Raw genomic sequence first — 25,416 nt, 5'->3', positions numbered from 1 at the left:
GATACATATTTGTCAATTATTTCCACCTACTTCCAAGGAAAGAAGCATGCCTGCACTTGGATTAGAAGCCAGATAAGCAGATGTTAAACAGTCAATTCAAACAACAGTTTTAAACTAGTTACAATAATTCTTAGTTTCCACATGCCAGCCCCGCCCCCCCCCCCCAAGTCACTCTCTGAATCTCCAAGAATGAGAAGCTCCTCAGTGTAGAACAGATAATGAAAATATGTCCTCAAATATACATGAGGGAATCTGGGTCAGTTTTTCATGCTTCTCTAGATAACCATCAAATGCTTCAACTATTCATTCAGGCAAACTGACATATGTTAGCTTTTCAGGGATCACAGAGATGAGGGTGTTTTTACCTCATGGCACTTAAAGAATGGCGACGTTTCCAAAGTGGCACGTATCCCCTTCAACCGGCTAAGGTAACTGTTCTGAAGTTGAAAGAAAATATGTTAAAACCTTTTAAATCCCTTCTATGTCCCATAGAACAAGTATTGGCCTTGATAACTGAGGCATGGGTGGAGCTGAGGGTTCATAACAGAGCTCAGGTACAAGGAGTTGTTAACATCAAGGAATACAGATCAAGTTGTCAAGCACTCCTCTTTTTGGATTAGAAGCTGGACAAGCAGAACGCCAGGATTCCCTCAAGCCCAAATACAATGATTTACAAAGAGCTCCCTAACACAGAAGCGCTGAAGGCAGCAACAATCAACACAAGTCTAGCGAATGACAAAACACCACTCTGGTGTGCATATACACCCCTGGGAGTGGTTTTGCCTGTACCCACCGGGTCAGGAAGCAAGCAGCACTGAAGAAGCAAGAATGAAAAGCAGGGTCACAGACCCTCCTAAGACCCCAGGAGTCACATTTGCAGCATCTGCGCCACAGGTTGGCCACCCATAAGTTTAAGACTCAGGATTAAGAACTGTTTAGCTGTGTTTTCATTCATTAAGACCTTTCAGGAACACAGGACTTCAAGCCAATTTATTTACATAAGGAGGACTTGGCACTAAATAGCATAGCAAATTTGTTTATCGAGTTGCCATCTATTATAAACCATCTCAGCGAGCCTGCAGTGGGTACAGAGCCATTAGTTAGAGGCTATATATGGTAGGGTCTAAAAATTAAGATCTTTTATCTATTTGGACAGCTTGCAGTTAATACAAAATTATGTTCATAAGGCAGTGAGGCTGTAGGAACCACTCAGCACTATTCCAAAAATCAACAGGAACAGTAGTTTCTGTAAGCAAAAGTTCCAAGTAAAAGTCCCATTTGCTCCTATCCAAAGAGCTAAAGATGCCCCATCCCTTTCCTCTCACTTCAGCTAGACACTTTTCCAGATTTCTTTAAACCAGTGAGGTGGGTGGGCATGCACAGGAAAAATCAGAGGATATATTCAATATAAAATGTGCTGCTTATCAGTAATTTACATTTGTAGTGTTTTACTTACACCTCGTAACAACTAGAAACATATGAACAAGTCTGAAAATTGTGAATGCCTTTCCTTGCAGGTCATTCATCTCCAGCTACTACCACACAGTTGCTGTTTAAACCCCTTCTGCCAAAGGTTCACTTCATCCTCACTAAACCAACTGCATGATTATCAAAACAATCACAGGCTGCTGGATTCTTCATTAAGATACAGCTACTGCTCTGGAATTCAAAAAAGCTGCATCATTTATTAGGCAAATTTATGTTTCCCAATCCAATAGCTTACTCTCTTGAAGAATGACACATTAGCACAAGTTCATGGATGTTAATTTAACCTGGAACAAAAAACTTGACGAAGCAGAATATTATGACTCACCAGAATATTACAGTTTCCTTTAGTAAATTCTTTGAAGGCTTCCATGACCTGTTCTTTTGTCCTGGTCTTCTTAAAATCCCTGTTCACAGTGCCATCTTCTTTCTTTTAAAACCAATAAAACTTAAGTTCTTTACTGAGATGAACGCTTTTATGTTAATACAGCTGTGCAGTTCATTAAACAGGATGTGGAATAACCTACTTTAGGGCCGAGATAGGAGATAACAATAGTTTAAAAACAACAGGAAAGGACTGGATGGTTTTCCAAGCGCCCACAGAAGATGGAAGAAATTTTTTTCCTGCCTTACAGTTTTGCACACAATGCATTTTCTTTGCACTCAGCCACTAAATGACAAGAAAGGAAGAGAGCTGAAAACATGAAGTGGCCTTATACAAAGCCCATTTATACACGGTCCACTTTGACTGGCAGTTTCTTGATTCTCCAAGGTCTCTGGCACAGGCCCTTCCCAGCCCAAGATCCATGGCACTGCCAACATATCTTTATCCATGCAGCACCATTTTCATGCAGGGTTCTCAGCTGAGCAAGGTATATGCGTGCGGCTCTTGCTGCAAATGTGTGATTTTAAGGGGGGGGGGGACTTCAGAACTTAAGTACTGTCTCTATTTGTGTTATATTACAATTTACCAATCTCCTTTTAAAAATAAATCCATTCTCTGAAATAAAAAAACCCCTAATTATTTACACGTGGGTGCTTCAGAACTCAGAGCTCACTGACGTCAAGTTTTGATCTGAAATGGAATCTGGAATGGAGGGGAAAGTCATTTGCAAAATCTGCCCTAATGGGATTTCCCAATCCTCCCCAGCGTCTTTTTCTTCATAAGGAAGCTTCAGCAGGCTCACCTTTATTCCTTCAATTCTGAATCCTAGAGTTGCTGTGGAACTTATGGTTTCCCTCCACTGCATATATCGGGGCTTGGTTACTGCATGCTGAGCGTTCTCCTCTTCAGTTGGAGCCTCGGGATCCACTTCAATCATCTTTTGATACATGTCCTTCCGTAAACTTGGCTTCTTTCTGGCCTTTGTTAGTTCCTCTTCCAAGTAGGTTCTGCAGGAAAAACAGGAATAATTATCAATACCACCTTCTGTAAATAGCTCCCTCATGGCCTCCTTGTGGGCAAGTTGCCAGTCTCTTTCATGTTGGCCCCCTTGTATAAAAGTTTCCTCCCCGACACAAGAAAGCTGGTATTCCTGCCAGTCAAGTATATACATCTAGCAATACTTGGAACAAATTCCACACACAGTACAAACTTGTACACCTAGTGCAACTGGAAATTATAACATTTTGTACTGTGGATCTGGGGCTCCATTTTGTAACTACTCAAATAACTCCCAAGCTAAGTGAAGCATTGAGTATCTGTTGATTTAATTACACAACTGTGTCATTTGGCAGAAATAAAGCTGCTATATCCCAGCACTTGGCTACAGTACTGCACTTGATGTTCCCTTTGCGAGTGAAAAGTCAGATGATATGCTCTGTGTTGCAGTCTACTCTGTCTCCTTTCATTCTGCTTTGTGTTTCCTTCCAAGACCCAACTGCTGCTGAACTTAACATAGTGTTAAAAAGTTTTTTTCCAGGATCCTGTTTTGACATTGCTTTTAGATAAGCTTATATCAGCTTGCATCCAGTGGAATATCCCCAAAGAAACAGTTCCTCTCTCTGATACAAAACAGAAGCAGTGTGACCACACTTTGCAGACCAGACGTGGTCTTGGCAATTCATTCTCATTGATCTCTTCTTTTGGAACAGTTCACATGCTCAAAACTCAGCTCCATGTATGCATCTCAAGCCATCTGAAACCATCTATGGTCATCTATGCCTTCATGAAGAATGTAGATGTAAGAATGTGCCCATTCATTGACTTTCCATACTGGTTTTAAAAGAAGTATAACTGTATTGTGGCAATCAGTAGGTTCAATCCAGCAACTTATGAATGAAAGCCACTGGCAGTTGCCAATCTTCCCAGCTTTCCCCTCCCCAGCAGTCCTTTCCAGCTCTGGGAAAGTTTATTCATAGGGTTGCTGAACCCCTGTGGAGTAACAGCCATGCAGGTCAGGAGGCTGCAGAGGGCAGGGGAAATTGGGTGGTAGTGCTCCCTCTTGTATCTTCTGCGAGCAGAGCTCTTCTCCCTTCCCACTGAAGCCTCCTGAATCACAAGGCTATTATTCCACATGAGTCAGGCACACTCCTGGTAATAAACTTTCCCAAGAACAGAAACGGCTGCAGTCCTTACACAATCCTTGTGGTGGATCCAACTTGGTGGTTGGGCCGGTTCATGCAATGCACTCCATATAGTCTCACAAAAGCAGAAAGAGCTCTGGGCATGTTGTATAAAGCTTATACTGACCATATGGACTGGTCCTTCATATATATCAACTGGCCTTGACTCCACAAACTTGACAAGTACATACGTAAACACACTCCTGCAAGTTAAAGTTATTCAAGTACACATAGCTAGGTTCTAAATGAGAGCTTTTTTTCTGGCAGTACACACTGGTATGCAATATGGGCATCACTTTCTGCAGCACCAGCACCTCTTTTAGCCAGAGAGCTTGGGCCCCAAGACAACAAACACCATGAGTACCAGCACTTCTTTAAAAAAAAAAGTACTACCCCGAAGTATTCAATGTGTATATATTTAGACAAAGTTGCACATGGTCTCTTTTAAACTAGACTAATTTTAAAAGTTCAGTTTTAGGAATTTAGTATTTCATATGAAACACAGAGTAACTTTTTAAAAAAGCAATCACTTTTCACTTTTGATAAAGAAGAATATTGAGGACATTAAGCACCTTTACGTGTTACTTACATGCTCTCAGTGGAAGCTTATGGAGAAAGCAGGGGATGTGAACACTAGCCTAGCACCCAAGAGCATGCACCAAAAGTTCAGGGTTTAAATCGCCCTTCAGCCACAAAGACTCTAGTTGACCACAGATCCTAGTTGCAGCCACTCCCTTTCTTCTGTAGTAATGAAACAACAAAGCCTTACAGAAGGGGCCAGGCAGAAGATAGACTGTGGTCCACTAGTAGACCACTGGCTAAGTTCTGTAGCACTAGTATCCTCCTGGTTGTTGGGATTCTTACAAAGAAAGCAGCACTAGGTAGACCTTGGTTTGACCAAGGAACACATTTTTTAAAAAAATGAGAATAAACTTAATAAGTCTTGGAGTATGTGCTCTTGTAAATTTAAGAAACGTATGAGTGAACTGCGGACATTTTCATGTTTCTCTTTTTTTAAAAGGCATACAGGACTGTTGTGGAGGCCACCCTTTTTCACAGTGTTGCTATAAATATTGCTGAGATAATTTATGTTTATATTGCAGACTTTAGATTCAGAGGAGTTAGCCGTGTTAGTCGGTAGTTGCAATATAGTAAAGAGTCCAGTAGCACCTTTAAGACTAACCAACTTTATTGTAGCATAAACTTTCGAGAACTACAGCTCTCTTCATCAGATGCTACAATAAAGTTGGTTAGTCTTAAAGGTGCTACTGGATTCTTTACTATATTGCAGACTTCATATACTTCAAGAGCTCCACATCACCCACCACTTTATGAGGCTCAATTCTAGGTTTTGGCTACTACATACAAAGCCTTTCATGGCCTTGGTCCCTTGTATCTACAGGGCCGCTTCTCTCCCTATGTTGCACTATGGCAGCTTCACTCATCTGAATAGGGCCTTCAGCAGGTGCTGACCTGCAGATGGGCAAAATCAACAACTGCTTGTACACGTACATTCTGTGCTGTGGCTCTCACCTTATGGAACGGCCTGCCTGAAGAGGTCAGGAAAGCTCTCACTTTCCTGGCTTTCCACAAACTGTAAAAAACTAAATTATTCAGTATGGCCTTCTTACACATGCAATAGGACTGTGCTCTAAGGATATGCTTCACAGAGATCTTACTACTGTGTACAACCTAGGCAAGCTCGATCTCGTCAGATCTTGGAAAGATCTTGGTTAGTAATTGGATAGGACACCTCCAAAAAAAGCCAGGGTTGCATAGCAATGGCAAACTACCTCTATTAGTCTCTTGCTTGAAAACCCCAGCAAGCGTAGCCATAAATCAGTTATGACTTGATGGCACTTCTATCACCACCACTGCCTATTGCTAAAGTATGCTGCTACTGGATAGTTCCACGTTTTTCAATTATGTCATATCAATCTGCTTATGCCTTATATCACCATTTTTCCAGCTCCATATCAGATTTCTGCTTGCTTCCAAATTTCTGTTACCCTGACCCTATTGTATTGTTTACTGAATGGCCCAGCCAATTATCGTATTGACTTATACTGTGCAATCTGTCTTGTGTCTCGGTGAGAAAACTGGACTATAAATAATAGTAAATAAATAAATTGCAGTGTCATGTTATGCATGAATTTCTGTTACCTCCATTATACTGGGTGTTTCATTTCCCAGTTTGCCTGCTTTCTTCAGCTGATTCCCCATTCACGGCTTCTATATCAAAATTGCATTATATGTAGCTGAGTTATTCTAGGTCAGTCATACTATTCCTGGCCCATAGTTACTGTTTCATGGTATAAAATCCTTAATTTGTGTTGGATACAAGATTATGATTTGTGAACCGACAATGTTCCAAGTAGAGACAGACATCCATGTATGTATGTACTAATCAGGTTAAGATTAATTTAGAAGATTATAAGAAAAAGTTGTTCCAGGATATGTAGTTAAATCATATTCAGCTGTTCTTCTTTTATATGGACTTTTGAGGATTTTGCCCGCTTTAAAAACTCCTATTGATTTATGTTTGTACTGCTAAAAGTTCTTCTCAGCAAGAGAAATAACCTCCCATCTGCTTTGTAAAGGAAAAGATACAGTTAAGAACCCCTTTTGATCTGTTAAATATTTTTGCTAATCTTCTGCAAGGACATAGTTAGACCCTAAAAACTGCTTGGTTATAACACCCTAAATATATAAGAGCTTGTGATCTGGCACATAGCTTTTATATTTCTGTTAAGAAACTTGGCTTTCATCCCATTCATTTATGCATCTTTCATTGTGTTAAGAGATTTCCAGTTTCAGAAAAAGCACTGTACTGAAGCACACATGCACACAGGTTTTCCATAAGGCTTTGAGAGTTAAATTAATGTTTGCTTTCAGAAGGTTAGGGCCGATTCACATAGCTACTCCTTAAAGCCTAGACAGGCCCTTGGAGGAGTGGGGGTTAACCAGGTATTTAAAACATACATAATGAGGGCGTTATTTATTTATTTAATTTATTTACACCCTACCTTTCTTGCCAATGGGGACCTAAAGGGACTTAGATCGTTCTTCTCTCCTCCATTTTATCATCACAACAACCCTGTGAAATAGGCCAGGCTGAGTGTGTGTGACTGGCCCAAGCTCACTCAGCAAGTTTCCATGGCAGAGCAAGGATTTGAACTTGGGTCTCCCGGATCCTAGTCTGACCCTCTAACCACTACACCATGCTGGCTCTCATAATGCAGTTGGATTGGAATGGTTTGAACTGGCATGCTAGACTGTCATATTATTATTTTTTAAAAATAGGAATGATTACTTAGATTGAACAGTATTAAGGCTAACTATGAAACATAAAAATATAGCTTATTACTCACATGTAGCAGTTGTATGCATGATTCTTTGGGTGTAACTTATAACTTAAATTGTTCCCTTCAAAATACATACAATAAGCAAATAGGATCAAACCCTGCTTGTGCGTATTTTGAACAGCAAAACAAAAGCCTCATGGTTGATCTTCGTAACTGATTGATATTTCATACTTTGGAATCCTTTCCAGATTCAAAAGTGTTTTATATGAAGTGGCCCACTTCATAGATAATGTTTGCATAATCCAGTGGAACAAAGCTACTGACTCATTACTCCACTTTGACAGCTCATTGGGAGGAAAGGCAGCAAAGACTCTGAAAGCCAGTTTTCTTTAGCTAGGAATTTCTCCATCTGGCCACAAGAGGTCTCTGCCTTCTAACAGCAACATGTCTAGCAGCTAAGCTTGCAGTGCCAGGCAGGGGCACTCCTCTATGAATTAGAGCCAAACTACAAGTGACGCCTGACACAAGTTGGACACTTGTTAGCTTCCCTCAAGTTTAGATGGGAAATGTAGGCAGCTTGGCAGAATGTTGAACAAGTGACAGTTGAAAAGTCCATTGGACAGCAGTCGGAGAGCCAAGCTGCAAGACCAGGATGCCTACATTTCCCATCAAAACTTGAGGGAAGCTGACAAGTGTCCAACTAGTGTCAGGCATCACTTGTAGTTTAGCTATTAGTCTCATCCCTTTAAAAGCCATCACTGCATCTTATGGGAGAGAATTCCATGAGTCAACTTTGCATATGTTTGAAATAATTTTTAAAATGCAATGATAATCCTGCTCACTATTCTGCCTTCCAAACTTAGCCAACAGATGCTACATGAAAGTACAGTAATCAGCAGGGTACCACTGGTTAGTCAAGAAGAATACTGACAGCCATGGTATCACAGTCGACCTATCCTATAGTACTTAATCATTTCATTTTTAAATATCATGTTTAATATGCTAATACATTTTCATACTAATACTATGGATAAGATCAACTAAATTTCAGATTGCAAATAAACTTCCATTATCTGTTAGACAAGGATGTATTTGGGTGGAGGAGGACTGGTTAGCCCAGTTTAGAATGTTTTTCCATTTGCTCATGCAGTTAATTTGAACTTTGCTTCTCTTCAGCACAAGCAGAATCCAAGTCAAACAGACTTTTTCCTCACAAAGAATAAACTCATGGCATAGGACAGAGAATGCTTTTATACCAGAAGAGTGGGAGGATAACTCAACATTCAGAGTATCACCTCAGGTAACATTCTTGACACAAATATTCATTTTAGCTGGGTGTTTTTTCCCCAAGGCTATGCCAAACACTTCATTTTAGTTTCCTGCATTTAATTCAAGTATAAAAACCACACTGATCAGAAAGTTCAATTGCCAGATGGCCTTTTTCCACAGTTTATCACATCAGAGCTCAGGAAGAACTGGGTAGATTGAAGGGCACTCTTAGAATTATAAGTTTTAACATGTGAAAACATTCTTAAAAGTCACCGTCATACTTCAGTCTCAAGCAATCTGGAATCCCTGTGGATTTTTCTAGATACTCTTCTTTAGGAGTAACCTGAATGAGGACAGTAGAGTATTCACTCTGTTTCCTCTATACTCATATATTATACATATACATATATTATATTAAAATATATATATATGCTAGTTAAAAAGAAAAGGCTCACTGATCTTTCTTCCAAGGACATGTTCATCACAGTGCTTTCTTGTGAGTCACAAGGCTTATCTTGAAACTTCCCAGTATCCTATTATCTAGATTTCTCTTTGCACTCTTCAGTGGAAAAACATGATTTGTCCCAGTCAATCCACCATGTTTCTTCATGCTGAAAGCTCAAAGATGAAAACACATTCACTTTTCCAAAAACATAAACATCACAGCCAGAGTCATGCATATACTGGGCTAGTTGCACATCAGAATAACAGTGAAATTTAATACCTGCATTAGTGGCCCCATACTTTTTCAGAGGTGTTTTAAAGTAGCCCCAATACTGGGGTATTGTCAGTGGCCCTTTTCATACCATATTCAGACACACATGGTTCTAAGGTGAAAGCTATCATTGTCAACTGAAGCAGAAATGTCTAGATGTTAGGGAAGATTCATGGTTACCACCAAACCACACATCCTTGGTCACTCATAACAATAATAAAAGTGTAATGTGATGGCCTCATACTCAGTTCCCACAAATAGCAACCAATAAACTGAAGTAGAAAAACACTGATTATGAAAGCATCTTATCATAATATACATCACAAATGAAACACATATGAGAAATGCAGGTTATGCCTTGGACCACTGCTCCAGCTGCACTTTTCTTCAGGCATTTCCTCTCATGCTAGGCACTTTGGGCTCGTTAGAAAACATGGGAAGCGTGCAAGTGTCTAGCATGAAAGAAAGCAAGTTGCGCTGCAGATGACTGCCTCTGTAGTCCCTAAAGAGAAGAGTGCCCAGAGCAGAAGTATAGGATCCCAGTCTAAATATGTAGCAACGAAGGAACACGGACCTGACTCCCATCTTGCAATCCATGACACAGGGAGAGTCAAATTCAGCCAGCAGATCTTCCATCTGATTGTATCGCTCCCCATCCTTCACTATGTCCCCATGGTAGGCAGGAACATAAGGCCTAAGGACATCATTCATCAGACGGTCCAAGCAGCGTTGTTCAGACTCACAATGCTTCTTCAATATTCTTCCATTAGCTGCAGCTTTGAAACTACCTAAGAGGAAAAAATACACAGAGACTTTGTAAGGTTTTTCACTGGTATAGAGAACATTTCATACAACTACAGAATACCCCTTGCTGCTAACCAAATGCTTAAGTGCAGTGAGGTTTGATTGACAAGAGTCAGATATATCATCTTCAGACCTGGGAAGGAAATGTGAAAATAAGATTGCATTGACCCATAACTATGGTTCGTTGTTGCTCCATCAAATGTTGAACCATGTGGCCCATATCTCATGTGTGACAATAATGTGAGGTGATTTGAAAAAGAACAGAAGGGTCCTTCAAAGCCTTTCCAATTCTCACTACTTCTCTTCTACTGAAAGACTCCTTGCACTAATTAATAAAAAGATGTTCAACAGTCTTTTCTATGTCACTCTGTGTAGGTTCCAGAAGAACATCAGTTGGACTCCCATGACAACCCTGTTGGTTGTTGAGCTGCAGAAGGGGTTCATGTTCACTAGGCTGGGGAAATGCAAAGATAATCAGATATCCATTCATATTCCCTAGCACACTTGTAGGTAGATGTAACAGAACCCTGAGATTCAATATGGCTCATGAGTGTCTAGGTTCTTGGACCCCTGGAGCTTATATGAGAATGTTTTATCCTCCATTCAACATTGGGGCTACCTGGCCAATTTAATTCTTTTTTGGCAAAGAACAATCGGTTTGGGCCAGATTCCCTTTTTGTAATGGAGCCATTAAAATGGTGGGACCATCCTGAAATAATTCTGTGATTGGTAGCAATAATCTCTGACATCAGAGATGGAGCTTTGTTTGGGATTGGTTAGATCCACTAATTAATCTCACTGAGGAGGCTGGCTTAGGTCAGACTCCATTGCCCATAAATACCTGGGAGCTCTGGACTTTGCTTTGTCCACACTTTGGAAAAGACTAACATCTGGAGACCCCAAGAGCAGGGGCCAGGGATTAAGGATTCCTCTACTATCTTGATATTGCAAGGAACTCCATACATGCTCTAAGGAACCTGCTACAACTGAGGCAAAGCATACTTAGCTGAGTCAGATCAACATTATTGGTTTTTATTTGAGAGACTGCGTGTGTGTGATTTGCTCTTCCCTGTTTTGTATTTTGTCCTCTTTACTACTTTTGTTCCCTTTTGAATTCACCCACCATTTCCCCTTTTTTCTATAATAAACTTACTTTCTATAAAGACATTTTTGGACTTCTTTAGTACAATATATTTCTCTGGGGATATTTCTCCAAATCTCTTCCCTACATGCCAGACTGCTTGGGCACTACATAGTTTGCTATAAGGTATTTGCCAGGGTTTCTACCCTGTTGCTTTGTTATTTTGCTATGACTGAGCTGGAAGGGCAGCTTCTCAGTAAGTCAGTCTAGATGTTCTCAGGCAATACCTGAGTGGTGGCTACCAATTACCAGGGTGCTTTCTAAGGAAATTTTGGCCTAAAGGTGTTCCCAGCAAGGAAAGTCACTTTCCCCCCTTTCCTAACCATAACAGCACCCATTTGTGAACCTAAAGACAGAGATGGGATAAGTATGGGAAGCTGACTTTTCTGACATTTGAGTACAGTACAAGGAAAATCAGGTTAAAATTAGTTTAAAAGCATAAGAGAAAATTTTCTAATCTAATAGCAGCTCAGTGATGGAATAAGTTACCCTAGAGAGACTGTGCAATCTTCTTGCTGGGAGGTTTGCAAGAGGCACTGGATGAGGGTATAATTAGAATATCCTGGTGAAGGGCAGGAGGCTGGGCTAGATTGAATCTCTTCCTGCTTACATGGTCAGAGTTCTGAATCCTCTTATTTTTGGACACAGCAAAGATGTGCCACAGGAACATTACTGTCTGCTGACAGTCGTGGTATGTTGTTGTCTTTTGAGGCCTAGGCATTAATACTGGCCATGGGAACAGTTCCTTGGCTCACCTCTTCTCTGTGGATCACATATTCTAAACACTATATAACTTTCCAAGGTGTTCTTTTTTTGTTAGCTGCTCTAGCATTCCTTCAACCAGCCCCTGAGGAGCTGATATAGCAGGGTAGAATGTTTTATAATTCAATTACCCGAGACAATCTAGGTTGAGGTAACTAATTATCTCAAGTCCACCAAGAGACTTCTAACATCTACCTTTCATTAGGTGAAATCCCATTGAGATTTATTCATTGCAACTTAATGTTCTGTACCTGCATGTCCTGCTAGCTGGATCCAAGGATATTTCTTCTTGAAGGACATAACAAAAGGGGACCAGTGCACCATGTTCTTGATCTTCCGCCATGACTTGCTCTAGAGAAGGAAATAGATTGAGTAGTACATGGAAACAGTATCCTCAGTGCTATTTGACCTGGAGACAAATAGTGGTTAATATGAAAAGGAAAACGGTTAGTTCAATATTGATGGAAGAACAAGCTGAACCTGACTAATAAGTTAAAGAAAACAGCCATTAGATTTTCCAAGGACAGACCTATCTATTGCTCCCCCCCCCCCCCCACTTCATCGGTACAAATGCTTATCCTTTTAAAAATTATGTAAACACACACACACACACTGTGTGTGAGAGAGAAGCCAGTAACACGTATACAAAAAGCAAGACAGGAATATAACAGTTCCAGGAGGGGATGCAGCAAGAGAGCTCACACACACACACACACACGCACACACAATGACCCTTACTTCTCAAGAACTGAGTTATTGTGCATATGCCCTCAGAGATTCTGTGGACTTGTGTATTTCAACTATGAATCCAGGAAGGGGGAAAAATTGTTCTCCAGAGAAAGACACATGCTTTGGACATTAGTTTTGAACACAGGAATGTCACGTTGACCAGACAAGCAAGTGAATGAGACGACTTTCACTTCGGACTAAAGTAGATCTGTGTGTAGATACACTGTGAGCTCAAACTATAGAGAAAGGGGAGAAAGCAGGATAGGTGAGGGTTTTCACTAGTAGATGAGACACACACACACACCAGCCCCAGCTCATGCAGGAATTTTATTTAACCATGTTTATTATCTTCATAAATACAATATAACATTGAAGTAGAAATATAATATCTAAAGACATCTTAAAATTTTAATTAAACATTAAAAATAATTTTAAAACAGTGTACCAACAGATATTCTTTGCAGGAAAATTTTGGATGAGGGTGAAAAATGACCTGTCATCTCACCCCCAAATCTGGCTACCTTCAGGGATAGGTCATGTCTTGACCAAGGATGTAGAAGAATATGAGGGTCCGAGCCCTACATCCCCCATGAGCTGAATAGTAGAACAACACCCAAAAACTGTGACTTTTCTTTTGAGAGTACAAACTTGAGAACTTTGCCAAAAGGTAACTGCATCTAAGTGCATCAGAAAAACTTACTTAGATGTAGGAAAGCATCAGAATCTTTCCTGAAGTAAAACAATTTCCCACAAATTGTTTGAATGGAACACTCAGCTAATTAAGGCTGAAGTATTTCTTATCTCAAAACCAGAAGACTACACAACCATCTAGTAAGACGACATGTAATCAGAAGACATTTGGAGAAAATGCCTAGTTGCACAAAAGGAGACAGATCCAGAATCCCACTTTGGTGGACTGCATGCAGCATCCCACTTTGGTGGACTGACTCCACAGTGGGTAGTTACCGAGGCTACTGGCATTACACTTTTAGGAGACAACAGATAAACAGAAAAACTTAGTTAGTTCTGAGCCCAATACAAGGTGCTGATATTGACTTTCAAAGCCCTACACAGTTTAGGGCCAACATACCTGAAGGACTGCCTACTTCCATACGGACCTACCTGATCGCTACGGTAATCCTTGGCGGCCGTGCTAAGGGTTCCTTCACCATTAGCCTCAGATGGGTGGGGACCCTGGAAAGGCTTTTTCTGTCATGGCACCAAAATTATGGAATTCCCTCCTCAGAGAGATACAGTTGCTCCCTCTATCTTCTGTCAGCGGATGGAAACTTTGTGTGTTGCTTGGCACTGTCTCACTGACCCGCACATGCACTTCCATGTTTTGTTAACTATTGTTTTAAATGTGTGTGTTTAAAAACTTCATTTTAATGCTTTGGTTGTTCACCACTTTGGGACTCTTAAGCTTTGTGGAGAGGTGGCATAAAAGTGTTTTAAATAAGATAAATAACAACAACAACATTCGATTTATATACCGCCCTTCAGGATGTCTTAACATTCAATCAGAGTGGTTTGCAAAGTATGCTATTATTATCCCCACAACAACAATCACCCTGTGAGGTGGGTGGGACTGAGAGAGCTCTGGAAGAGCTGTGACTGACCAAAGGTCACCCAACTAGCTTCAAGTGGAGGAGTGGAAAATCAAACCCGGTTCTCCAGATTACAGTCCCGCACTCTTAACCACTACACCAAACTGGAAGTGTGAGTTCTCCTGCCACAGCAACTTTGTGAGAAAAACAATTATGCCTGGTGAAATTTCCACTCTGGTGCAACTAGTAAAGATATAAAAGCCTCACTGTGGGGCTTATCCTCAAGTAAAAATGTATAGGATTGAGCTGCAAATAATCTTTGCCTTGTGCCCTATAGTTTTACAAGCATTTCTTAAGCAACTATGTACTTGGAACCACTTAAACTGGCCATGCCAGTGTTGTTTATTAACTATATAACTAGAAGGATGAGTCTAGGTCTGGGATTGCTTACAGAATCCAATTGAGGATTTTGTCAGCATGTGCCTCAGAACAGTCTCCTTTCCTTTTCATTCAAGTTCATATCTATTGAAGTTGTAGTTTTTGTCAAATTAGTGTCAAAATCTCTGAAGGCATCCATGAACACCACTGTGTGGATTTTCAATAAAAATGCCTAGGAGTTCAATACTCTGGCCATTTTGCTCCCTGTTGTGGGAAGTGCAGCTGGATACTTCTTAAAAGAGGCCTTTGCTCCAAATGGACATTTTTCTTTTTCTCTTTTAAGGAAAGCAGTGTTTGTGCTTCTGATCAGTAAGAATCAGCTTACCCTGAAATACCAAATACCAAATACAAACATAAATACTGAGTCCCAGGATGAGAGAGGCCACCACAGCTTTAACTGTTCTGGAACCAAGACTGTTTTGTTGCTGGTTAGCAATCATACAGGAACAGAAAACCATGTAGTACTTCAAATCCAGAATTAATGAAGCAAAGTGACTTCAGGAACAGTACACATTATCATAATATAGTCTCCCTAACACTGCTGCATGGTCTACTCTTTTATTTCTAGATGCAACCTAATGTCCCAAGGAGGAGTCAAAATCTAGCAGTATATCTCTGAAACTCTTCAAGCAAGTATTCAGGGGGAAATGACGGCTGGTTCAAACACTAACTTTTTCTTTTGCAAAGGGCACTGAAAAGGTCTTCCCCAGGAAAGCACTGCAAACAGAATTTTAAATTTCAAATATTCCATATCTGTGCATTGCCCAGTTACATGTGACGTATGCACAGCAGCATCTGATCGTTGGAAACAGTGGCACTTGTATGTACACAGTTGGGCAATACACAGATAAGGAATCTTTAAATGTTACCATTTCTATAAATGTCACACCACCATAGGGGCAGAGTCTGCACATATTAAGATAAGCCAGACAGGTAAGTTTACATGATCAAAAATAGGAAGCAAAAAATCCAAAAGTAGGACCACGTATCAAACCCTGACATTCTTTGAGCTATGATACTCTTTAAGAGGATATCAGGTAATAGGAAAGACAGACCTTAGGTTTCTATAATTGTGTTATCTAATTTGGGCAAAGTTTGACTGATCTGAAACAGATTAAGTGTTTTGTAGTAGGAAAATGTTTTTCCCAAACTGAAAAACGTGCCAATTCCAAAATAAATTCAAAAATTTCTCCAAGTTAAACCAGAGGACAAGTAGATTGAAAGCAGAGCAACTGTGTGCATAATGATATTTAAAAACTGGGGGGACTGCACCCCGTCATAGCTCTCTTCCTTGAATGCATTTGGTGCTGAGGGAAAGATGTTTGTGCATATGTTCCAGAGCTGTGTCCCCACACAGCAGGTTCATTCCAGGGCTCATCTCTGCACCAACCTATCCACCATCACACTATCCATCTGTACTCCACCCTCAAAGTCATTTACACCCCCCTGTAAAAAATTTTAATTGCATTCTTTCTCACCATAAGCAGCTAATCTGTCTTGTATTGAGGAAGGAAAATAAGGTCTGAATATCATCAAATCCAACCCCCACATCAAAGCAAAGACTCTTTTCACATTAGCCCCCAAACAAAACAAACCATGTTGTGCCCCAAGTGGAGAACACTGCCAGGAGCTACAGTAATTAGAATGGGATGTAAACAACATAAAGCCTACATATTACACTTGCAGCAAGTTCCCAATAAATGAATGCAATGAAAGAGGAAATAATTATAGTTTCTTCTATAATTTCCAACCTATACAAAAAACAGGAAACCAGAGTTCTTCACTTTCTCTCCCATTCTCTTCAGGTTGCAACAGTCAGGAGTGAGGGGACACACACAGTCCTACCAGTGTACATCTGTTCATCTCACACTTGTAGCACTGGAACCTCCTCATACCATGACCTGTTTCTCAAGCCATCTTTGACTATGCTGAATGACCACAAGCGATGTTCTGTTAAGAGGACCGCAGACTTCCTGAGGAAACTGCAGTCTATCTCCCATCTCCCAGAAAACAGCATTCTAGCCACCATGGCTTGTACACCAACATCCCCCATCAGGATGGACTACAAGCCATTAGAAACATCATTCCTGACAAGACCACAGCAGATCTTGCCACTGAACTCTGCATGTTTGTTCTCGCTCATAACTACTTCAGGGTTGGTGAGAACCTATACATCCAAATCAGTGGCACAGCCATGGGCACCCACGTGGCTCCACAGAATGCCAACATTTTCATGGCGGACCTAAAACAGCATTTTCTGAACTCCTACCCACTGGCACCCCTCCTTTACTTGAGATTCATTGATGACATTTTTATTGTCTGAACCCATGGCAAAGAAGCACTTGAGAGATTCCATCAGGCTTTCCAGAACTTTCACCCCACCATTGATCTAACTATGAATCACTCTACACGAGAAATAAACTTCCTGGACACCACAGTACGGATACACGAGGGACACATAAGTACCACATTATACTGGAAACCAACAGATCGGCAAACATATCTACACGCCTCTAGCTATCACCCCAACCACATCAAGCAACCCATTGTGTATAGCCAAGCCCTACGCTATTGTTGCATCTGCTCCAACCCCTCAGACAGAGATACTCACTTGAAAGATCTTCAACAGACATTTTTGCAACTACAGTATCCCGCTGACATAGTGAGAAAGATGATTAAGAAAGGCCATAATGATACCCAGGGACAGCTTGCTACAAGACCACCAAAAACACCACTGGTGGTCCACCTACAACTCACAACTCAAGCCAGTTCAACACATTATTAATGACCCATGCAGGATTGTGACACTTCCCTCACACAGCCACTGGGGGGCCGACCTTTTCTTGCTTACAGACAGCCTGCTAACCTAAAAACTACTCGCCAGCAATGATAAGCTACTTAACACTAACATGGACTCTGGTACTAAGACCTGCAACAAACCAAGATGCCAACTTTGCTCTCATATAAATCCTAGTAACACCATCAGTGGACCCAACAACATCAGCCATACCATCTCGGGTTCATACTCCTGCTCATCCTCTAATGTGATCTATGACATCACGTGTCAGCAATGCCCTTCCACCCTCTACATTGGACAAACTGGCCAGTCAAAGAATTAATGGACATAAGTCTGACATCAGAAACCAAAACATTAAAAAACCAGTGGGGGGAAATTTTAACGTTCCAGGACATTCAGTTGCTGACCTAAAAGTAGCAGTTATCCTGCAGAGGAATTTCAAAGGGGGATTAGAAAGAGAGACTGCTGAATTGCATCTGATAACAAAGCTCAAGACAATGCATCCAGCTGGCCTGTATCCAGACCCAGGCTTCCTGCCTCATTACCAATGCTGATTTCTCCGCTGATTTCTCCGCTGATTTCTCCCTTCTGCATACCCCACCCTATCCAATCACACCTGCTATTGTTATTCACTAGCTATTGTCATTCAGCTTCTGAAATCACTCCACTCTCCAAGATATAAGGATAGATGGACTCACATTCTAGCTGTATGTGAAGAAGTGAGCTATGACTCACAACAGCTCATATCCTACCACAAATTTTGTTAATCTTATAGATACTACTGGACTCTTGCCTGAGCTTTTGAAGTAGCTTTTAAAGTTGAAAATCAGCCATTGGCCAAGCAAAACAATCCATTTTTAACACATATAGTCAAAAGAACAGAGTGAGTAAAGCCACTTCATGCTACTGTTTCTTTTTGTTTGTTTGTTTGTTTGTTTGTTTGTTTGTTTGTTTGTTTGTGTGTGTGTATGTGTGTGGGTGGGGTGTGTGTCCTTTTTTAAGAATGAGAGGTTATGTAGCATTTGTTTCTTTAAAACAACAACTATAATTTTCTTTCCTCAGTTCCAGCAAGCAATACAGAGAAACAGTTTTGTTTACCGGCTAAGGACATGAAGAGCAGACAAGTATGCTATCACTCATTTACAAACCTTTACAAGTAGAAGCATCTAGCAAAATAACTTACTCTGGACCCACAGCTTTTGACTGTGGAATGTTCTGGTACACACAGATAAGCCAAACAACCCAAGGGTTAAAATCCTCCCTCCCTCGATCAAGTGCAAGCAAGATCCATTATTCTCCTGATATTAACATTGTTTTCTATTTCCTAATAAAATATAGACTATGCCATCATCAGCAGCCTCCATAAGTTCAAAAGATGACAGGCCCTGATTTTGCTTTCCAAAGTGTAACTTGAGAATGTTGCCAAGGGTAGGCAACCAATCTGTCAGTGATACACGCTCTTATCCCCCCCATGTTGGGGAACCACCATACAAAAACGTACAAGAAGAACCACATTGACCTTCAAAAGGTCCGCAAAGCAAGATATAGGGGGAGGGATCCAGCAAGCACAATTATTAACTATGGGAAAAATCCCTAGTCTTTCCATCATGACAAACAGGATGGCAAACAGCTGTCTGAACTGTGACTGGGCATGTCAAATTCATCTCTTTGTACATTGGAAGAACTAAGTTCAGGAAGGGAAAGGGAGCAACTTTAACATGCACATCTTGTAACACCATCACATACACATGGCCACTTCTGTCTGATGGAAACACATTTAGTTCCAACACATTCCAGGGCTAGAGCCACAAAGCCTAAACTGAAACTTTTCAAGAGCAAAGCCAGTGATCTAATTAATAAGGAAGTCTTGAGCTTTGCATTTTTTTGTTTTCACTAATCACTGATTACTACAGAAAGTACCTTGGTCCTCATCTCTCAATAGATTCTCATTGCTGAACATGTACTGTTTAGGCACATTTGGTAAGTTATGACACACATAATAATAGGAAAGAAGGTTTGGGAGAAAGTCTCCAAATTAAGGTTGGCAGCTTTTTCACTGGCCTCCACTCCTGGCTGCGCCTCTTAAGAGATGCTTGATCTGCACAAATAAGCAAACACGCATTTCTGTACTGGGAAAACCTTCACCTGTTGATTTCTGCAAATTATTCTGCTTCTAAACAGGAAAAGGAAAGGGGAGAGTACCTATCTATTTTAAAACTATTATTCATTTAATGGCTGTAATATTCTACTGATGGCCTGCAATCCAACCTTAGAAAATATTTCAGTGTGGTAGGCTGTTGCAGCAAAACAAAGCTGTCTAGTGGCTTCTTAAAGACAATTAGGTTTACTACAGAAGCTTTAACTGCCTAGAGTCTACTTTAAAAGGTGCATGTGATCTTAGCTGGCAGGTGATATAAAATTGGCTCATCTTTAAGGTGTTCTGTTTGGTTTTCAGAAAATTAAACCTCCCAAAACTATACATTGGGGTCCAGGAGAAGTGTGGTACATGCATCAGAGAGACAAAGAAAGTTCTGCAGCATTAATGTAATCAGGAGAACAGAGACTAGGGTTTGGTTGGAATAGGCTGGAATGCAATCTCATGAAGGAATAGTGGTAGTGCTATGTGCTTATAGTATTTGCCTCTACTATGTTATGCTTATATATTTATTAATAAAGCAATTGATACACTGACAACTGAAATCTCCACCACTTTCTCATTCAAAGCAAATAAACCTGTAGTGTTGCCCATGAAACTTCTCGCTGCTTGAAAAAGAGATGAGAAAACACAGCATGTCTGCCACTCTGAACTGTCTTGCACTCCTGTTTCAACATGGTGAAAAGAATAAAAACAAAAAAGGATATTTCTTCTTGTTGTGTCTTTCCTTTTTGGATAGAAGGAAAAAAACCGGTATTTTGGAATGAAGCTAAACAACTCCTCATATAAGTGCTTGCAAGAAAATCCTTATTTTAACAGCAATAGACTTTTCAGTACAGCTGTACTGACAGAAAATTTTGACTGGATAAAAATAACTGGTTTCTGATTTTTTTCCAGATTCCAGAAAACCTGGTCAAGTAATTTTAACTAATTGTCAATAATATTTGTACTAAGGGGACAGTGCCTCTCAGAGTGAATAAATATATGTGGCTCCTCCTGTCATATAAATTTAGCCCTCAAGGTATTATCTCAGCAAGATCTTTTATACAGCAAGTATTGATCTCCCCTTAAACTGGTAGCCTCAAGTCTACACTATTGTAATGCACTACATGGGTCTGCCCTTAAACTCAACTTGAAAATTCTAGTTGGCACAGAATGCCTCAACTATCTGGAGCTTGGTAATGCATGCATATCATACCCATTCTGCAGTCACTCCAATGGTTGTCAATTAGTTCAAAGTTGGTTATCACCTACAAAGCCCTTAATAACCCACAGTTGCAGGACTGCTTCTCCCACTACGTTCTGCTGTGACATTTTTACTTAACTGAGCAATGTTTTTTGTGGGTGCTGCCCTGCAAATGGGTAAATCAGCAGCTGCCCATACAAACACATTCTCTGTTGTGACTTTCACTGGGAGGAACATTCTGCCTGAGGAGGTGATGGAATGTTCAAACCAGAAATGTTCAGGAAGGCATTTTTATTAAGGGATTAGAAGTGTGGTGTAATGGAACAATTCATGAGATTATTTTTGTAAGAAAGTAGGATTGTAGTCTGTTGCAGTGTTTATTGTATGTTCATGCTTTTATTGCATTGACTTCTACCTTCATATCTGAACAAGGGAGTTTTGATTCTTGCAAGCGTGTTGGTCTTTACAGTGCTACCAGACTCAAATCTTGCTATCCACTTGAAATTGTCTTCTACTTTTGTCATCAATTTCTGCATTGCTGTGATATGTTATACTTTGGACAGTTTTTAAAAAAAAAATGCTTTATTTTTAAAATTTTGTAATCCCAGTCTTATTGCATAGTATATCGTATGTCTTAGGCTGACTGTTTTTTATATTTTGTAATTCACCTTGCATCTCAGTAAGAAAAGTAGGCTATTAGTGAAGTAAGTAAGTCAATTATATTGGTTTATACCTTGAACCAGGGTACACTTATAAAAACTGATGTAATCTTTCCAGTAAAAGTCAATTTGTATTTTAATAAATTTCATTTCAACAACCTGAATCAAGCAGTTTCAATGTTTGTTTTGTCTCACATTTCCTCAGAACAAGAGATTCCAAAACACTCTTCGGAATTTACCCACCCAGACTCTGAGATATCATTTTTGAAATAGGTCCTTAGTTTTTACAAACAAAACAAGCTTTAAAACTGCTCAACAGCCCTGACCTTTTAATTCCTTTCAAGGTCTTTTAACTCCCTGTGGTTTATATTTGGCATTAGCAACATTAGTGTTTGGATAGCACTTTAAATCATTATAAAGTGCTACTTGAACTTTTATTGTTTTGCAGACTTTGAAATGGAAACTGCAAATGTGGGAACGGGGTTGCCAACTGCCTGGAGAAAAATGTCCTGTCCCTTTAATATGTTATTTACCAGATTACATTATTTACCTCTATACCATAAAAGGCTTCAATTGCTCATTTCCGCATATTAAGCCTCTATTAAAGGAGCAGAACTTTTTCTTCAGCCCTATTTGCAACCCTATGGATGAAGAACCAAAGCTAATAGGAAGGAGATACTATCCTGTAGGGGACAAGGCAGAAGAATTCAATTTCTCCTCTGTACTTCTTCACTGCTTCTACCCAATTCTTCAACTGAATGGCTATAATGTGATAACAACAGATAAGTACTGTGGCGTACCCTAGACATTAACATACTTAAGATTTGCCTTTACTGTGGTAAACCTATTAGCCTTTTTGATTTTGCTACAACAGACAAATTCCTACCTGAATTAGAAAACGTAAGTATTGATCCTACCCTTTTACTCAGCTAAGTGTCAAGTTTCACACCAGTGGAAGGAGCCTTCTGACCAAGGAAAAGGCTCTTCTGTCAGGATAAGGCTCCATCTCTAGCTGAACCAAGTGCTAGGATCCAACCCATAGAGTTCTCATTGGGGGAAGGCCTCGTTCTCTGCGCCCTGTATGCTGGCCCTCCAAGACAAGTTGGCCACTGTGTAAAACATGATACTGGACTAGATGGACCACTGGCCTGATTCTTTTTATGAGATATATTCTTAAAACATCTGTCACTATTTGAGCAGTACAGTGGCAAAAATTAAAGCTGGAAAGACTCTGGTTCAAATGTTGTCTCAATAATAAACTCAGTAGGCCTTAGGAAAGCTAAGTTGTTCTTTCTGTCATAAACTCACAGAGTCAGGTTAGCAAATAGCCACTTGTCTGGTTTCCAGTGGCAATAATCTCTACTAGTACATCAAGAAGAGCTTGAGTATAGTTTCTTTCTTTTGAACCAAAAATGAATAGTATAGGCAGGCAGACTAGTAAATACATTTTATTGGCTATTTGCTGTGAGCTTATTGTACTGTGCACGTCTTAGTCAATTTGCCTTGGTTCTCTGCAAATTGTATGGCAGTAATAACAAAGAACCTACAACATTACCAGGTTGTAAGGGTTAATGAGATAATATACATATGACGTTTATTGTATATAGTTCACTAAGACTTTGTTGTTGTTCTATTTTACTTCTGTACATTGTTTTTGTTTGTTTGTTTGTTTGGTTTAAAAATAAATAAATTTAAAAAAAAATTTAAAAAAAGATAATATACATCAAGGTTGTTGTGGGTTTTCCGGGCTGTATTGCCATGGTCTTGGCATTGTAGTTCCTGACGTTTCGCCAGCAGCTGTGGCTGGCATCTTCAGAGGTGTAGCACCAAAAGACAGAGATCTCTCAGTGTCACAGTGTCACTGCTGGCGAAACGTCAGGAACTACAATGCCAAGACCACGGCAATACAGCCCGGAAAACCCACAACAACCATCGTTCTCCGGCCGTGAAAGCCTTCGACAATACATCAATATACATCAAGCTTTTCAATGCTCTGTTAAATTTTAAGTTGTATTTAATACATATTAAACCTTACCAAAATAGCTCAAGTAGTCTCACACAACATAAATTTACAATTGTATGCAATAAAAATAGTGAACAATAAAACATAGAAACACTACCAAAGCCAAAGTCAGTGTTTGATTAAAACAGATAGAACTTTACAGAGGTAGCAAGAAAGGGGAACAATGATAAACTTCCTAGGGGAGGTTATTTCACTATACTAGGCCAACTATTGAGAAAGTCTAGTTGAGCTAATCTATTTTTAACCAGTTGCAATTTACAAGGGCTGCCCACTGAGGGCGATACAGTAGTCAAAACGTGAAGTTACCAGTTCATCTATAACAGTGGTTCGATCACCTCTGTCTCCACTGAAGAGGGTGCAGGGGGCAAAGCAACCAAAGCTTATAAAAGGCAGCCACAGATGCTACTGGAGCACCAAGATGTTATGCTGCATCTGGAAGCATCCTCATTACCTTTAAACATACAATATTAGTAATAGCTCCCATAAATAACTGAATACATGAAATTGTCAAAAAACAGAGCTAATTACTAAGCAGTTTATCAGGAGGTAAACATAGTAATCTACTGCATTTGGCTGAAATCCACTTGTTTACACCTCAAGAATGTAGGGACACTACTGTGATTCAATGCTCAGGCACATGCTTTGCATGCAAAAGGCCCCAGGCTCAGCACCCAGCATCCTCAGATAAAGGATCTTGGATAGCGGTGAAAGTCCCTTCTTTGCCTAAGGGTCAAACCACAGGAGACAAAATACACTTGAATTACACTCAAATTACAAAATACACTCAAATTACCCATGTAATTACACTCGAATTACACTCAAATACACTCGAATTACAAAATACATTTGAATTACCCATGTAATTCAAGTGTATTTTGTCTCATGTGGTGAGACCCTAAGATGCTGGGCAGCTGCTGGCAGGCACAGTATACAGTACTGAAGCAGAAAGACCAGTGGGATGACTCATTATAATCTTGGCATAAAATGTGTTACAGGTGAATTGTAAGATATCCAAAACCCTCAATTCCCCATGTAACTTCCCACTGCAGGGCAGAAATCATCCTTTGCCTCTTTGAATTAACCATTCATGTTTGGATTCAAGGCTTAACCAAGAATACCAAGACTCTTTGGAAGTCAAAAATTCAAAATGATGATGACACAGAACAATTTGAGAGTAGAACTATTTAAACATTCTGATCTCATGTATGATAAATCACAGTTTGTAAAGATATAAAGTGTCACTGCTGAAATATTTTGGTGCAAATATAAATGTGAAACTTTATTTGTGCATGTCCAGAAATAAATTCTGGAATCATTCGCACATTTATATTTAAGAATTTTTAAAAGATAATTATAAAAAGTGGCAGAACATATCCTGATCTAGTGGGTACTGTGCAGAATGTATTCTCTAACTTTCAGAGGAAATAGTAATTGGAAACAGGAAAGTGGAATGTTTTAGCATTAATAATAGATCAGAATCTGAAAGACATGCAGATGCCTACAAAGCCACAAAACAATGCTGAGAGGTCATACCAGAAACAATTCTTGCCAAACCTGTAACTTGGAGCAGGATGTATCCATTCTTATTACATTGATATGTGACTTGCACCTAAGAGCTCAGGGCATCCTAAGTGGAATTACCTATTTTTTGCCTCAAAGCAAGCCTGTGAGATAGGCTGTGTTGTGGGCTGGTCCAGTAGAGTGGTCAGAGTCCATTCCAGAGTCCAAATAGCAAGGTCAGGCAGTCCAAAGTTCAGTTATCAGCAAGGTTCAACGGCTAAGCAGAGTCAAGGCATGGACCAAAGGTCACAAGAGCCAGACCCAGTTCAATGGAGT

The 25,416-nt window shown here is 40.0% G+C and overlaps 1 protein-coding gene across 1 annotated transcript in view; it reads right to left on the bottom strand.

Moving 5' to 3' along the window:
- ITPKB (inositol-trisphosphate 3-kinase B) overlaps positions 1-25,416 on the bottom strand; it is a 111,363-nt gene that overhangs the window by 3,001 nt on the left and 82,946 nt on the right. The window contains exons 3-7 of the mRNA XM_054983295.1: positions 12,298-12,397; positions 9,914-10,127; positions 2,673-2,877; positions 1,814-1,915; positions 366-437 (exon numbers count right to left, since the gene is read on the bottom strand). Coding sequence (XP_054839270.1) covers positions 366-437; positions 1,814-1,915; positions 2,673-2,877; positions 9,914-10,127; positions 12,298-12,397 — 693 coding nt within the window. The remainder of the gene's footprint in view (positions 1-365; positions 438-1,813; positions 1,916-2,672; positions 2,878-9,913; positions 10,128-12,297; positions 12,398-25,416) is intronic.

Source organism: Eublepharis macularius, chromosome 1, assembly GCF_028583425.1.
Source record: "Eublepharis macularius isolate TG4126 chromosome 1, MPM_Emac_v1.0, whole genome shotgun sequence".
Lineage (NCBI taxonomy): Eukaryota > Metazoa > Chordata > Lepidosauria > Squamata > Eublepharidae > Eublepharis > Eublepharis macularius.
The sequence above is the reverse complement of the archived record's forward strand: the minus strand, read 5'-3'. Positions and strand labels throughout refer to the sequence as shown.